Consider the following 17,088-nt stretch of genomic DNA (forward strand, 5'->3'; position numbering starts at 1 on the left):
CGTTTATTTGGTGCTATGCAGTAGAAACAGACCCATAATCAGTCAGTTTTTTATTGTTTCCTATTGTATCTTATAGTTAATGGAGATATAAGGCTTAGTGATGGCATGAACTCATTAGAGGGCCGAGTTGAGGTTTTTTATGACGGACTGTGGGGTACAATTTGTGACGATGATTGGGGGATCCAGGATGCAGATGTTGTTTGCAGACAACTTGGATACAACATGGCTGCCAGGTGAGTTACTGAATGAACTTTGAGTTCGCAAAAAGCAACGCAAACATTTTCCCTGTACTGCATGTATAAATTCATATCCTACAAATTATATCAACAGGCCTATACTACTATAGTAACTTTCAGTAGTTGAATTGGTAGCTGTCTTTGCACTGTCAGCATCCCTCATGGAAATATGTATATTTTTACTGTATAAACTGGCCACCTTATAAAGGCCAATTTCAACAGATGAGTGGTAACGGTAATAAAAATATAGAATCTATGTTATTCCTTATAACCATTACACAACGTGAAGCCGACGGGAGCAGTTTTCGCTCAGGATAAAGATTTTATGTGGGATAAGCTACACGGTTCCACTTACCGTTACTGTAAATTGGCCTTAACTTTAATAATATCTTCTTCTTTATTGTATCAAACAAAAGTTTCAATACAAAAGGTAGCCAAGATATAGCCGAAGCTAATCAAGCTTGGTACCTTTTATCTTAACTAACTTTAAGCTACGAAATTAACAAATAAATAACAGAAACTTAAAAGAAAATAAAAATTTGATAACGTCAAAAACAAAAATTATTTGAATAATAAATAAATAACATAACATAACATAAAGTACTGTATGTACTGTACTGTAATAAACAAAACCATATCAGTTCAATAGATAATAATGGATTAACAATATATAAAACATTGTAAATTATAGATTATTCTTTTATATACTTAAATAAAAGTAATTCTTTAAGTTGTTTAGAGAAAGCAAATCTAGATGTAATTGTTCGTAATTCTAAAGGTAAATCATTCCAAATAACAGCACCAGAAAAAGAAATTCTAAATCGTCCACAATTAATACTTGCAAAGCCCAGCCAAAAAATTATTACCCAGATGATTATGCCTGGTTTTCTTTTTTTTTAAACCAATAATTCAGGAGCATTATTCAGAAAGTAGTCTGGGGCTTTAGGGCATTCATCATGACCTTAACCTCTTACAAAGCTCTCCAGGTTTTAGCATACATCCCTTCACTGTATGGCACCCTATTTTATTTAGATTTGTCAAATATACTGTAGGCCTATATTTGTTAAGCACTTTAGGCTTCACCTGATTGACAGACCATTCTTGGTGCTTGAGTCAATCATTGGTCTCCTGTCTACACAGGCAACTTGTCCCCTGTGGTGTTATTGGTAAGCTGTACAATACTGGAGTGTAATTATACTGTCATTTATTCCAGTTCGTTGACTTTCACTCAATCAATTTGATTTTTTATTTGTTTAACATCTTATTTATCTTAAGAAAACCCTATCGGGTTTTTATAGTTGATATAAAGATTTACAACGTGTAATGGACTAGGCAATTGATACCTCTTCTTTCCTTGTAAAATCACCATAATCGGCATTTTCCCCTCTCTCCAAAATGAATAAAATCAACATTTTTGTGATTAACATGTTGACAGCCAAAGACAAGTATTGTTATCTAGTATGGGTTTTCGCATTCAGTGAATTGTACTCTCTGATTTTAAAGTTGTACTTCTCTAGAATAGAGAGCCCCCTTGAATCTGTCTATGCGAAGAATAGCTTTTTTATTGAATTACATGTGTTTTTTAAATATTTTTTTTTACATTTTTATTTGATATTTACTGTAGGTTGGGTTGCTGTTTGTCATTTGGCCCAGGGACTGGACCAATACATATGGACAATGTAGAATGTAGAGGGGATGAAAATTCAATAAGGAAATGTCTTTTTAATGATTGGGGACGCCATAACTGTGGCCATTGGGAGGATGCTGGTGTTGTATGTGCAAGTAAGTATTACGATATATTACGATAATCCCCTATTAAGAGGGACAGACATGTTTCCATTTCATTGGGGTGTTCCCTGAATAGGAGTTACTGTAGCTGTAGTGTTAAAACATATGTTGCCCCTTGTTTGACGCACAGAAAAATGTTGGGGTGTAGGGGTCTCCTGAATAATGGTGTCCTAAAGGAGTGCTAAGTCTCCTGTAATCAAATAAGTTGTATTTATAGTCGTTATCATGGTATCTCTGACTGATAATAATATGGTTTCGCCATGGGTATGAAATATATATATAAAATTTGTACTCTCAAATCTGTAATTTCTCAAATTTTAATTATAAAAAATTACAAATTTAGGCAACACTTGATCATAATACAAAATGTCAGTTGTTACGCAAGTATAACAATTATTAATGACCTATTTTTTTGTAGATCCAATTAGGCTATCCGATGGGTCAACAGCTTTGGACGGTAGAGTAGAGGTGTTTATGAATGGCCACTGGGGAAGCATATGCAATAGAAACTGGGATATTAACGACTCGTATGTGGTATGTCGAATGTTAGGCGGATACTCAGCCAATGAACATATACAAAGGGTTAAGCCTGGCAAAGGAACTGTACAGTTAGACAATGTGAATTGTACTGGAACGGAAGCGTCGATTGAGCAATGTGAGAAAGCTTCTGGGAGTAGTGTGGACGTACGCTGTCGGGATCATAGTAGGGATGTGGGTGTCAATTGTACAAGTGAGTACTATATAAGACAATGTAGAACCAAAACAAGTACGATACTGAGTGATTTTAAAACTAAACATCATCATACAGAATGTTTTTATCTACAGTAAACAATAATTAACATCATTTTGGTTTATTATGCAAAATTGTTTTATATTAAAAAATAAGGAATATTATGTTTTTTTTTCCAAAATATGTTACCGAAAAATATATTGTAGGAAAGCCCATTAACTTTCATTAAGAAAGTTTGTAGGCCTTATCCCCACTCCCACATTTATCATTTTAAAATTACAAATGTGTGCATTAACAGGGGGGATTTTTATGGTTCGGGCGGACCCCTACTTTAGAGCAAACCCCCCTTAACCGACTGCAAACCCAATTCCGACATGCCCAATACCCTCACCTCATCTCTAAAAATCCTCCAAATATTTGCCCCACAGTACAACAGGTTATTCGTAAATTATAAAAATTCGTAAACTCGTTCATGAGTAACTCATAACTTCTTCCCTGTATGAGCGTACGTTGAGTGATACGTGTCTGTAAATTTCTAAGAGTTGCAAATGAATTGCCGATTTTCACCTGAAAAATATATACAAATTTTTGGTCCCTGGATGTAACATTTAAAATTAGTGCTCATGCATGCTATTGATTATAATATTAAGGGGTGCTGTGCTTTACATTTAAATGTAGTGACAGGATTGAATAAAATTGCTAAGAAATTTATTTATGATTAAATTTTAGAATATATACGATTAGTAAATGGAAGCCACCCACTAGAAGGCAGATTGGAAGTGTTATACAATAACCAATACAATGATACAATACAATGGAGTACTGTCTGCGATGACCAATTCTCTGCCAGCGATGCTGAAGTTGTTTGTCGCCATCTTGGTAACTACATTACCAACTTGTTGAATGCGTATTCATGCTGTGCATTGTTTGGCAAGGGCGTAGGGCCGATACTTCTCAGTGGCTTGACATGTACTGGACAAGAACGACGAGTTGAAGATTGCATTTTCCAAGGAAATGATCCTGTTTGTCAACACAACAGAGACGTTAGCATTCACTGCTCAGGTATTTGGTGGTTTTTTTTTTTTGTTGGGGTGGGAGGGGGGGTCAAATAATTAATTAGTTTCATCATTAGTGACCATTTTATTTCGCACCATGCAACTGTGCAGCTATTGATAAATGTAAGTCAAAAAGTAATTTTACACACAGAAACATAGGAGAATGTGTGGATTGACTTTTAGACCCAATAGCTGTGTAGTCATGTGTGCCTCTCAGTTAATTTAAGCTCAGTTTAATCTTGGTAAAATAACATTGATTAAACTATTATGGTTAGTTTACTAAAAATCCAATTAGAACAGTACTTAAAAATAAAAATCTGATTACAGTATGTATTGGCTATAACATTTTCTTCTATTATTGAATGGGTATCCAAAGGAACAGATATTTAAAAAATTTGATTACCAAACTTTTAATATACTACTATTTTAGATATACGGTTGGTTGAAGATCAGGATAGCCTTCAAGGCAAACTTGAATTTATCGAAAATCTTCAATGGGGTGAGATCTGTGCTGATGACTGGGATATCAATGACGCCAATGTAGCATGTAGGCAGTTATTTAACACGAGTGCGCTCTCTGTATACGTCAGAGACACTCGGTCAAGCAGACAGCCTTTGTTTGGTGGCTTTAATTGCAGTGGAACTGAATCAAGGCTATCCGATTGCCCACGGTCATCGTATGTCAGATGTACAGGTCAACACCTGGCTGGTATAAAATGTGATGGTAAGTTATACAAATGTCTTAGAGCTGCTCTGGCCATAGTATCCATATCTGATTAGCATCTGTTTAACCCTGTCCCACTTTCGCCAATCTGTGTCTGCATATACTATTGAAGTCTAATGTGTAGCGTCCTAAAACATGAACTGCTGTTATGCAGTATTGTCTTTACTTTGTAAACGTACATGTGAGGGAATAACCTGCAGCCTCAATGCGCTGAATTGCACACATTTGTGCATTACACGACAACTGGAGCTGAGATTGACCAGTAAACTGGGGTAACCCCCTGAAAGGTGCACTGTGTTCTTTAAAGTACACTCAAGCCAGATGTGTACAGTTTCCTTATCTGAGAAGACTTGTTCTACCACCAGAACCATGGCTGAGGAGAGCCTTGAACCTGTGGCGGTTTTATGGCTATGGTTTCCAGTTCACTTGCCTTAACTCCGTTACTTTGGTGATTATTAAGAAATATATCTTCATCATCATCATTTACTTTCTGTTTCTTTTTTACCAGCCGTGATCAAAATTCGACTACAAGATGGACCGCATGAGTTGGAAGGGCGCGTCGAGGTATTTTATAACAATGAATGGGGCACTGTATGTGATGATGGTTGGAGCATACATGAAGCGGCTGTCGTTTGCAGACAACTTGGAAATTACGACGTAACATCCGCCAAGTGCTGTAACGAGTATCCTGATGCTGAAGGGAGTATCCACCTGGACGACATGGATTGCCAGGGGAATGAAAGGCGATTGGAAGAATGTTCGCACAAGTATTGGGGCGACAATAACTGTGGGCACCATGAAGATGCTGGGGTAATTTGTTCAGGTACATTCGTATGGAATAAAGCCCGGTTCCCACTGAACTTAGTGAATTTTAGAACATCGCATGCTTATTTATTAATTTTATTAACTTCACTTGCTAAACATGCTGAACTCTGAAGTTGAGTATCATATTATCAACACAATTGATATAAATACTTTGATTTGATTACAATCTTTTGTAACATGATCAAGTTAAAGCTCTGTCTACACTATCAAACTTTATGTGACAAAAAAATGTGATGTGCCCATATATGGACATGATGATGTCATATCACTACCATATACATCACACTTTTTTTTTCAAACTAGTTGGATAGTGTAGACAGCTCGTGCCTTCATATAAAGTTCAGTGGGAACGAACATAAAATGTATTTCAAACACATAAAAACATCTACTATAGATCCCAAATTACAGAAAGCCTATACTTCACTGGTTCTAAAGTCAGACTTTGTGTAGTGTTCCTTATTTGGCCATCAATTATCCTTGTTTCTAGGTAAACTTATACTGAAATCGGTATTTTAATTTTATAATAATAATAATATCCTGGATTTATATAGCGCCTAATGTTGTGAAACCTCTAAGCGCTGTACATAAATTATCCAATTTTAACCCAGGGGATTGGCTCTCCATGCTACAAATTAAACAAAGGAAAACAATATAATATGCTATTGCAGTAGTATAACCCCTGTTGAGGGGACACTTTAATAGGGGTATCTCCTGTATATACATATATTTCCCCTCATTCATTTCATGTGAAAGTGTTCCCATAATAGGGATGTCTCCTGCATTTGGAAAGTCTAACTGTATGTTGTTTAAAAGAAGGTATTTTAAAGTGTGTACACATTGTTTTTCAGATTTAAGAATCCACTCCCCAACAAACCAAGCCTCGTCTAACATCGGCCCTGTAAAACTTCTTGTTGATGGGAGATGGGGAAATATCTGTGCCGAAGACTGGACTCTGGAAGCCGCAAATGTGACCTGCCGGCAGGTACATAACACTGATGTTCTAGCGTTACGCTTTTACACAAGCTCAGAAGTTCCTCGAATCAGCTCTTTGACCTGTACTGGTGATGAGAATTTGATTTCAGACTGTAATCAAGGCACTTGGAATGATACATCATGTCCAAGTGGTCATATTGGTGGAGTTGTATGTCAGGGTAAGGTATGACAGACAGGGAACATTTGATTTTACGGGAACTAAATTCTTTACAATATTCAGCTGACATCAGGACCTACTGTATAATGTTTTAGAAAAAGGTTAAATGTCCTGTACAACACATCACAGAATGCTCAACTATAGTAATTTCTATACTAAATTAAAAATTTCATTAGTTTTGTTTGTTTTATTGTGTTGCATCAAGCATGCATCCATATTCCTGCGTGTGTGCAGAAAGATTTTCTGCTTGGCCCTCATGAAACAAACTACGCTGTGTTTTGAAGGAAGATTTTTTATGGTGTTTGTGGGTGTTGATTTGTCAATGGATTTCCCAATATTAAAGGCCAAATTATAATTTTTAAAGTATCTTTTATTACATTCTTTGACAATTTTTTCTGTAGTAATTATGGAACTCTGTGTGCACAGAAACCTTTCACATTATTAGCAATAACATATTCCTCATTATTATCTTATCTAGAATTTCAGAAAAACAAGATTAATAATACAGAATTTAACAATGTTGAAACCTTATACTATAGAATTGTATTTGGGATATTGAGTTTTTCAACTTTGTTATGGGTTCAAAAGTTGCAGTATAATAATATAATATTATAGATTTCTTGTTGATTCCTCCTTGCCCTGGACTTTTGGCCTAAAGTAAGATGTATTGTATGGCATCTACTTATCTTTTTCATATTTCATTTTCCAGACTTAAGCCAAATTATTTGAAGACTTTACCTTATATTTTGTCATTGATTTTTTGCGTTAAACTCCTAAAATGATATCTTCTTCAATTTTACCTGTTAATATAATCTAAATTAATTATCTTTCCCAGATCTGTGTTCATAGTCTATTCAGAAATTACTTTTCTGTGACCGATTTTCTTTAATATAAATGGACTGCTTTTTGGCTTTCTTTTATAGCGGCAAATACTGTTAGACTAGTTGATGGCGGGTCATCTCGAGAGGGACGAGTGGAGCTGAAGCACAATGGTGACTGGGGAACCATTTGCGATGACAACTTTGGCCTTCCGGAAGCTAATGTTATTTGTCGACAGCTTGGCTTCATCGAAGCAGACTCCAGCAACTGCTGTCAGAAATTTGGTGAGGGAGATGGTCAAATTTTTCTGGATGATCTTAGCTGTGTCGGGACAGAAGAATTCATCGACGAGTGCGGGCACCGTGGGTGGTTGACCCATAATTGTGGACATCATGAAGATGCAGGTGTCATTTGTATAGACTCTAATAATGCAGGTGACTGGGGAACTATTTACAAATTACAAAACCACTCCCAATGAGTGTTTTATGTATAGCATCTTGTGTATATGCTTGTCTTGTGAATGCAATTGCCACCTTTAAGAAGGATAGTTAATGAATTCACTTATGGTTATCCTTGGCAATTTGCCTAAATATATAAAAATAGAAAAAATAAATGAAATAAAAATAGGTATGTGTTATATGTTAACAATTATTCTTATTTAGCTGTCTGCCGTGTCTGATAATAACTAGGTGGGTATCTGTGGGTGTTTCAGCCGTGCATGCACAAGAAATCTCTTTCTGTTGCGGAAGGATCTTGTGCAGTGGATACAACGATGGCAAAATTGCCAGTGTTAGTCTTTAAAAAGTGCCTATATTGTGTGTCCTCGTGTGTTTTCGATAGAAACTACTACTTGCTTGATAGCCTTCCTTCCATGTTACATGCTATATTTTTTCATTGTTTATTTTTTCATATATTAATTTCTTTATTTTATAATTTTACAGAGCCTTCAGGAGAGCCTCCAGATATGCAACGTAAGTAACTAAATGTATTTTTATCAATTTAAACAAACCTCATCTACATTTTTAAATGATCAAGTTCAAGTTATCTTATTGTGTTTTCACAAACAGGTTGCTGGTTATAAAACAGAATACCAATAAAAACATTGAAAAGAAAACAGAAAAACAATAACAGTTTTATGCATTTTACTTTTTACTCTCATCAAATATATTTAATAAAGGTTAAATTGTAAGTTTTCGTCCTTTATAATTTCAATGCATTTTACTATTTTTGTAGCAGCTATTCGTCTGGTTGGAGGCATGTCTCGTTTATCTGGCCGAGTTGAGATATTGAAAGATGGAGCATATGGAACTGTTTGTGATGATGGATTTGGTATTGAGGAGGCCACGGTAGTTTGTCGTCAACTAGGTTTTCCCATGGCTGATCCGTCAGTCTGCTGTCAGTCCTTCGGTGCCGGGAGAGGAACAATTCTGCTTGATGGTCTCCAGTGTAATGGCAACGAAGAGAGTCTGTTTCAGTGTGAACATTTACTCAGACACAATTGTGAACACTTTGAGGACGCTGGGGTGAATTGCTTGAGTACAGTATTTTTTTTTTAATTCTATACATATTCATGTAAACAGCATAATTTATATATAATAACATCACATGCACAGAATAAATTCTAAACCGCCCGGTGATATACTGAAATTTAATTAATTAATTTGAAACGATAAAGATGAGGAAATCTGTGAGAATGAGAAAACGTCACCCCAACCAAGATTCAAACCTGGACCCTTCTGCTTGATATGCTAGATGTCCTAACCATTAGATCACTGGAGATTTCATGGTATAGTTAAAATTTGATTGGATAGCGACTCTTTAACACTCCCGGCGTGGTACAGCAGAACAGCACTAGTCCCTCAATTGTACGCATGCGCACCATATATCAAATTGATACGACCCTCATCTTTCAGTATATGTATTCACGAAGCGATTAGTATCAAACCTTTCATTTGACCTTGGTTATTATGTTGTTTTTTGTAGGGTTTAAAATATAATATGTTTATGATAGGCGGTAAACAATGAAATAAATAAATTAAAAGTTCCTATATCTCTCATACACCCTTTATTGTGTTATTTATTTCATTTATTGGTTTGAACCTTCGTTATCTGACTCTGTGATGTTTGTCAGTTTTACATCGGTTGTTTACATGCTTTAAAGGTTTTACTGATGAAATGAAATAATTTTATTATACAGATCTACCAAAACCAACTCCAGATCTACCCACTGGTAAGTTTTTGTTTGTAAAGTTAACTATTTTAATAGTTTAAAAACCAAACCAATTTGGGAGAGCTTAGAAATTCAAGGAGAAGTTATAGATATATGGCTGACTTCTGTCGTGAACGACAATGTCAGTTAGTCTTACATTCATCTGAATGATGACTAAGCCAGGACTGTTCAAAGCACCTTTGGCTGGTCCCAACATTGACCAAGGGCTTCTCTCGTCCAGTGCCCACCTTAACCAGAGGAGAGGCATAAGCCAATACGTCTGAGGTAGATACTAGATGCAGAGGCTGCCATAAGAGTCAGCAGTGCTGATTTCAAATGTCTAATGGGACCCCACTCCATATTCAGCACCCGGTATCCCAGATGGTCTCCCATCCAAGCTCTAACCGGGCCCAACATTGCTTAACTCTGGTGATCTGACGAGAACCGGTGTTTCAATGTGCTTAGAGGGATCTCCTAAATAAGGGTGTTCCAAAGGAGTAGTTCTACCAAACTTTGGTTTTCCCGTGCAAAACGATTGTTACAGACAATAGGAAATAACTGAAATAACTGTTTTACAGATGGTCAAATAAGGCTGTCAGATGGAGATGATTTTCAAGGTCGAGTCGAAATCATTCTCGGAGGTCAATGGGGAACTGTTTGCGATGATTATTTCGACAGCAAAGATGCGGATGTGATCTGCCGTCAACTTGGATTTAAATCGGCTCATCCAAAGCGTTGTTGCCCTTGGTTTGGCGCTGGTAGCGGAGACATCTTATTGGATGATTTACAATGCGAGGGGACTGAGACAAACATTTTAGACTGCCCGCACACGAATCATAATGGAGGAAACTGCGGACATTTTGAAGATGTTGGTGTTAGGTGTATTCGTAAGTCTAGGGTGAAGGGGATTAGAATTAATTTTTGTCTTGGTGAAGGAAATTTATTCTGACCCTAGCCACCTCCACCTTGTGGCAAAAATGCATCTTGTATCCAATTCACACATACAACTTTTTAATTTAATAGCAATATTATATTTTTGTTTAGGCTCTGTACGTTTAAACTCAACGATATCTGAATTTGAAGGAAAGCTTGAGTTGCAACATAATGCAGAGTGGGTAGCAATTTGTAGTGAAGGTTTTACTGAACAAGAAGGTGTGATTGCCTGCCTCCATGCAGGGGGTTTAGACTTTGCAAGTTTCGATGTTACACCGTCTACCAACACTAGTGTACATGCTGTTAATTTGACATGTCCAGAGACCGCAAATGTGTTGGACGATTGTAACGTGGCCTTTCAGAACGTCTCCTGTCAGGAGGTGTACCTTACTTGCGATAAGAGTAAGTCAAATGTTATTTTAATTTGCAATTGCTTTTTCTTTTTTATTTGTTTAAAATTACTATTTTTCTATTACTGTACTTCCAAAAACCCCCACCCAGAATTCAATCAAATCTAGGCGCGCCTTTTTGATATTGAGTATTAACGTTTATGTATAAGTGACTTTTTTATTGTCTATAGTGACCTCTCTATTATAATTTTAAATGTTAGCCGGTAGTAGTTTTTAGCAAGAATACATAATTATTTATGTCAAACACAAAATGAGGTTTAAAAAACCGACTGACTCTGTTCCATGAAACATTTTTTTAGGCCTTATTTTTGGTTATTTGCTATGTTTGAAATAATATATTGATTGATATTGATAATTATTGATTATTTACAGGAAACAATTTACCTCTTCGTCTTGTGGGTGGAAAGCACCCTCTTGAAGGTCGTGTAGAAATCTTCTACAAAGGTCAGTGGGGAACCGTTTGCGATGATGAATGGGGTAAGGCTGAAGCGGTAGTCGGTTGTCGACAACTTGGAAACTTCATTCCTGTTCGATTCCAGAACCCAGCCGTGTGTTGTGGAGCATTCGGTGCAGGAACACTGCCTATATTGATGGACAATGTGGCGTGCACTGGAGCAGAACCAAGTCTCGACCAATGCAGTCATAGAGGATGGAATGTGAATAACTGTGATCATTTTGAAGATGCAGGGCTAATCTGTACAGGTAAGTCTAATCTTTATCCTAACCCTATTTATTCATAGATATAAACATTTATCTGCATTAACATAATATGGTAATCCATATTCTGATCTCTTTAATCCATATTATTTATTCATATCTCTTTATGGTTAAGCTAACAAAATGTCTAAGCACAACTAACATACTTCTAATATTCTGATTACTTTCTTCTTTTTTGTGTGTTAATGTTTATGTTGTTTATTTATTTTGGTGGGTCAAACCTTATGTAAGTCAAAGAGAAATTTAAATTTAATCTACATTATTTGGGCCTATTAATAGACATATCTTGTTATATTTTACTTCATAAATTGGATCCTATTGTATGTTAGCTAACAAGTCAGTACAAATTTTACCTCTCGATTTATCGATCAATTTTTGTTTTAAAGATACTCGTTTAGTTGACGGGGAAAGCTTATTAGAGGGGCGCTTACAAGTTCTAAAAGATTCGGCATGGCTAAGTGTAGCCAGTTATAATTGGACACTACGGAATTCAGAAGTTGTCTGCAGACAGCTTTTCAACACTTCTTTCTCGCATACAACAGAGTATGATCTGGTGAGTGAATATTGTAGTACTAGTTTTGTATTGAATGATGGGTGGGTGGTGGGTCTAGAGTACCATTTCCAAAATCCTAAATACTGTTAATTCTTCTGGACACCTGTGTTTTCCAGAAATGTTTTTAAAGATTAAAAGCATGTCTTTACGTTTTTACACCAAGAAAACTCTTATTTCCAATCATATATTGTACCATTTAGTGGATCTAAATCCTATGAACGGTGCTATTTGTCTATTTTCAGGAGGTAGAATAATATTTAAAGTAAGTTTGAAGCTAAATCGGTAGAGTAACAAGCGTGGTTTGGTGGTTATGATGCTTGGCTACCAAACAAGTGTCCTGGATTTAAGTCCTATTATATCATATGTCAGGATTTTTTCTAATGACAAATTAAAAATCCACTTCTAAAGACTTTAATTTGTAATAAGACATTGTTTATGTAAATCATCGTGTGTCTGGGCTCGCACTGGCCGATCGCCAAGTCGCCATGGGCGAAAACGTTTCCAGATTGGCGAAAAATAAAACGGCTACTTTAGCCATTTTGGCTATGACATATGATAAAATAGATAATAAAATAATCATTTTGGCGAAAGCATAAAGTTCAACTAAAAGGTCCATTTGTCGATCTTCAAAAATTTATTTTGTTCGTTATCATGTTGTTTACTTCAAGCTCCATTTTCGTCAACTTGTTTCGTTGTACCAGGCGTCTCTTTGTTTTTTCAATATGATGGAGATAGCAGCGGTAGACACTGCACAGAGAAACAGACGTTACACGACACATGGATGATGGAGTCTACCCAAACTATCACGTGTTGCGCTGCACAAACGATCGACGACTCGACAGCCGACGGTCGGCTATTTACCGGGATTGTCTATTTTTCGATAAGGGTGTTCTTTTCAGATTAAAAAAAAACATAGTATCTTCAATGAATGATCTTATCGAAATCAATATTCATGCGTTATGCATTTTAGGCTCCAATAATGTAGTTTCATATTTTACCCTTAATAAAGTTTCTTCGTGCGTGCAGTGCGTCAGTAGAGTAAACAAAACAACATTCGGGAAATGGTAGAGTCTAACGGGGATTTAGCTAAACACACACGTGCATTTATTGCGGACGATATAAACAGCAAGGCCGGCCGCCGGCGCGGCTTCTGTGTTGTTGGGTAATAAATAATCGAGCCGGGATGGTATAAATTTCTCCCCCGACAGAAACGCCTTTTCCCTGTGCTTTGGCCTATATTATCTGCACGTTCAACAACGATACGAGTGTTCGTTTGCTAGAAATATTTTTAGCATATAGGCCTACGACGTACATAATTTTGTAGGCCTAGGCGTGCGCTACTGCACTTTCGCACCTCTTGAGCATACCCAATTTAAAAACATTCACCCGCTGCGCGGCGGTGGGTGACCGTGAAAGTCTTAGATTTTCGCGTGTTACGGAAGCCACCAGCCAAGCGTAAAAAACAAAAATAACATAGCGTTCAGAGGATTTCAGAAAACTGTAAAATGTTTCTTATTAAATTGATAACTGTATGAATGCTGTATGATTAAAAACAATTTGAACAATTGTTTTGATCATATAAAATACAACAACAATTATTTTTTTAAATCAAATATACACAGTGATTTAGTTTTTAGGCATGGCTCTCTTTCCCCAAATGCCTTACAAAAACGTTCAGGGAACAGTGTATAGACCTATTGACATAGATAAATTAACTAAAACGTTTTTACCATTATATTTTAACAATTTTTAATTTTGGCTAATGACCGATTCATTTGGCTAAATAAAAAAATTGGACTTTAGCCATTTTGGCTATAGATAAACTGATTTGACTAAAAAAAATATTTTGACTTTCGCCAAATGGCTAAACAAAATGAAATGTTAGTGCTACCCCAGTGTGTATATGTTTGTCTTGTGAACAGGATTGCCACATTTAAGAAATGTGATGTGCCCAAATATTTTTGTCACATAGAGTTTGATAGTGTAGACAGAGCTTAAGGCAATGTGAATTAAGCCTGCTTTTCCATATACGAATTTATTCATACGAATGGAAAACGTTGGCTAGTGTGCATGTATATTACAGTATTTTTAGCTACTTTTTGTGACCTGAAAAATTGTGGACCCAATCATGAACACTCAGGATTATTCTATTCGGTGTTATATTTGTTATCTCTTCAGGAGGAGGATGCATCAAAAATAATAACAAATGTAGATTGTACTGGTGAAGAAATGATGTTGAGCAGTTGTCAATCACAAATGGAGACATATACTGAAGGAGTTAAAGTAGTGGGCGTGGCTTGCTCAGGTATCTAAACCTTAATGTTAGCTTAATGTATGGCATGGCAGTGGTGCATAATGAGGGAGGTTAGGGTTAGGGACATGTACAGAAATGTTTTTTCTGTGTTTAAAGACATTATAAATGCAAACTTAGACCCTACAGTATATACACTTACAATTGGATCCTGGGCCTCTCCATGATCGGGTCGAAATTTAATTGTTAAAGCCTGATCCAGCATGTTTACACTTGCGTTCCAAACAATGGCCCTGAAGATTCATTTTCAGAAGCCATTGGTCATGGTTCACTGATTAAGCCGGCCCAAACATAAAAGCCACTCCTAGACCCACCTCAAGAGGTGGTCCAGGTCTACACCTGCCCTAACTTTATGAGGTGTTTTTACTAATATTGATTGCCAACATAGGGCCGGTCCTGGGCCGGCCCAAATCCTGAGTGTAAATAAGGGTCTATAATAGTTTAAAGCCCAAATTCAGTGAATAGTAAACATATTTTTGGTAACGCTATCAAATTTTGAGTATTGTTATTTATTTTTGGTCCAGCAAATAATAAATTAATTATTAATAGTAAATAATTGTAAATGAATTTCTTTCTTAGATATGCGACTAGTAGGGGGTAGTCGTACGAATGAAGGTCGGATAGAAGTGATCAGCGCAAGTGGTGATTGGAACAGTATTTGCGCTTATGGTTTCTCCCAGGCGGCTGCTAACGTAGCTTGTCGCCAGGCTGGCTTCTGCTATGCCAGCCATGTCTTCCACGACAAGTTTGGCCCAGCACCAGTCAACGTGGGCTTGTCTGAACTCCTGTGCACAGGGAATGAACCCAAGCTACAAAATTGCTCTTACACACATGGTCCAACTCAGTGTACTAATTCGTACTTTGTTGCAGGTGTTCAGTGCAAAGGTATGATGTATTTTGAGTGTAAATCCTTACTTGTACATATTTACTTTTGTCCGGGAGACTTCCACCAGGTTTTTTGTGTGACATTTGTTGTTGTCAGTTTCCTGCCTGGTGTCTTCTTGTTTATGGTCGACATCTGTCGCGAACGACAAAGTCAGTTAGTTTTACATTCATCTGAATGATGGATGAAACTAGGCCAGGACTGTTTAAAGAACCTTGATTGGTCCTAACATTGATATAGGGCTTTTCTCGTCCAGTGCCCACCTTGACAAGGCATGGGCTAATACGTCTGAGGTAGATACTAGATGCAGGGGCTGTCATAAGAGCCAACATTTCAAATGCCTAACAGGACCCCAGCTCCATATACAACATCCGATATTCCCAGATGGTCTCCCATCCAAGCTCTTAACCAGGCCCAACATTGCTTACCTTCACACGTTAACCACCAAGCTAGATATCCAGTAAATGAAACCGATATGTTTTTATTTTAAATTTAGATACATGTGATTTTCCGGGAACACTGTTGAATGGTAAGGTTGTACCCGTCTTACAGTCCTATTCAAGTGGCAGTAGTGTGACGTTAGAGTGCAACAAAGAGTACACACTGAACGGACCTTCAAATATCACATGTGAAAACTGTGCCTGGAAATCAGCAATGCCTGTTTGTAAAAGTAAGAATATACAGTATGGAACTGTGGTGTGCTGGTTAGCATGGGTTCAAATCTTGAATTTACCTTGAATCTTCAAGACTTAGAGAATTGTACTCATTTGTCCCTCAAACATTACAGCATCTTCTTCCAACTTATACTGGCAGAACTTTAAATGGTGGCCAGACCAGACCTTCTCAATGCCCGCTTAAAACTTATTAACATGAAACCCTGACAAACAACTTTAATGGGAAGGGAGTTCCAATCATTCGCGAGGCAAAAGACTTCTTCCTTACAATTACAGCATTAGAATTGTTCTCATGATGTTTTTGTTTGTACTGTCCTTAGTGGAATAAAGAAAGTAATAGTTTTCAATTAAGAATGCATTTTGAAATGTACCAAATGATAGAGGGCACTTTAATTTTGTTAGAATACATCCAAACATAGAGGGTGCTATTTAAAATAGTCAACAGCATATATGATAAAAGATACTGTTAGCCAGGCGCTTTCTTGAGCTTGCTTCCCACTTGGACAAAACAACGTAAAGCACAATGCAATCGGCAGTTTGGATGAGTTGTCTCATCGTGATTGGTCAAATTTAACGTAGCATATGCAGATGGGCATTGTGAAAATGTGCCACCACCTCCTTGTTTTAAATGCCTAGTAGAGCCTATGTGGTAACAATCTCAGCAATCAAGTATTTTGATTACTGTAATTCCTTAAGACACATTTTGTATTTTTTTATTTTTGTAAATTTTTTTTATATTTTTTGTATGTTTTATGATAAATGCATAAGCCAATTCCATTATACGATAGGTTCCTTAAACAAGACATTACAAAAATGTTTCGCTGCTATAGTGATAAACTAATCGGAATAATCTGTCGCTTACATCCTGGTTATCTATCACAAGTAAATGATGCAGAACCAGCATGGACGATACTAGATGATCTTTTTAGACAGTGAAGAATAATTACTTATAAATGCTATATCTTATTTCACAAGATTTATAGCCGAGAAAAACCAACTTGTCAAACACAATTCTAATACAGATTGATCAAATGTTCAATGCTCCATTCGCTTGAATCTATTTTAGTGAAA

At 36.6% G+C, this 17,088-nt stretch overlaps 1 protein-coding gene across 1 annotated transcript in view; it reads left to right on the forward strand.

Moving 5' to 3' along the window:
* Positions 1–17,088, forward strand: part of LOC144842813 (scavenger receptor cysteine-rich domain superfamily protein-like) — a 38,132-nt gene that overhangs the window by 5,216 nt on the left and 15,828 nt on the right. Inside the window, exons 2-19 of the mRNA XM_078699360.1 lie at positions 77–233; positions 1,861–2,018; positions 2,443–2,754; positions 3,484–3,816; positions 4,240–4,533; positions 5,042–5,356; positions 6,207–6,509; positions 7,432–7,761; positions 8,269–8,298; positions 8,561–8,863; positions 9,525–9,557; positions 10,115–10,423; positions 10,581–10,871; positions 11,252–11,581; positions 11,983–12,149; positions 14,328–14,454; positions 15,040–15,345; positions 15,840–16,013. Coding sequence (XP_078555486.1) covers positions 77–233; positions 1,861–2,018; positions 2,443–2,754; positions 3,484–3,816; positions 4,240–4,533; positions 5,042–5,356; positions 6,207–6,509; positions 7,432–7,761; positions 8,269–8,298; positions 8,561–8,863; positions 9,525–9,557; positions 10,115–10,423; positions 10,581–10,871; positions 11,252–11,581; positions 11,983–12,149; positions 14,328–14,454; positions 15,040–15,345; positions 15,840–16,013 — 4,272 coding nt within the window. The remainder of the gene's footprint in view (positions 1–76; positions 234–1,860; positions 2,019–2,442; positions 2,755–3,483; positions 3,817–4,239; positions 4,534–5,041; positions 5,357–6,206; positions 6,510–7,431; positions 7,762–8,268; positions 8,299–8,560; positions 8,864–9,524; positions 9,558–10,114; positions 10,424–10,580; positions 10,872–11,251; positions 11,582–11,982; positions 12,150–14,327; positions 14,455–15,039; positions 15,346–15,839; positions 16,014–17,088) is intronic.

The sequence above is a fragment of the Antedon bifida genome, chromosome 5 (assembly GCF_963402885.1).
Source record: "Antedon bifida chromosome 5, ecAntBifi1.1, whole genome shotgun sequence".
In the NCBI taxonomy this organism is placed as follows: domain Eukaryota; kingdom Metazoa; phylum Echinodermata; class Crinoidea; order Comatulida; family Antedonidae; genus Antedon; species Antedon bifida.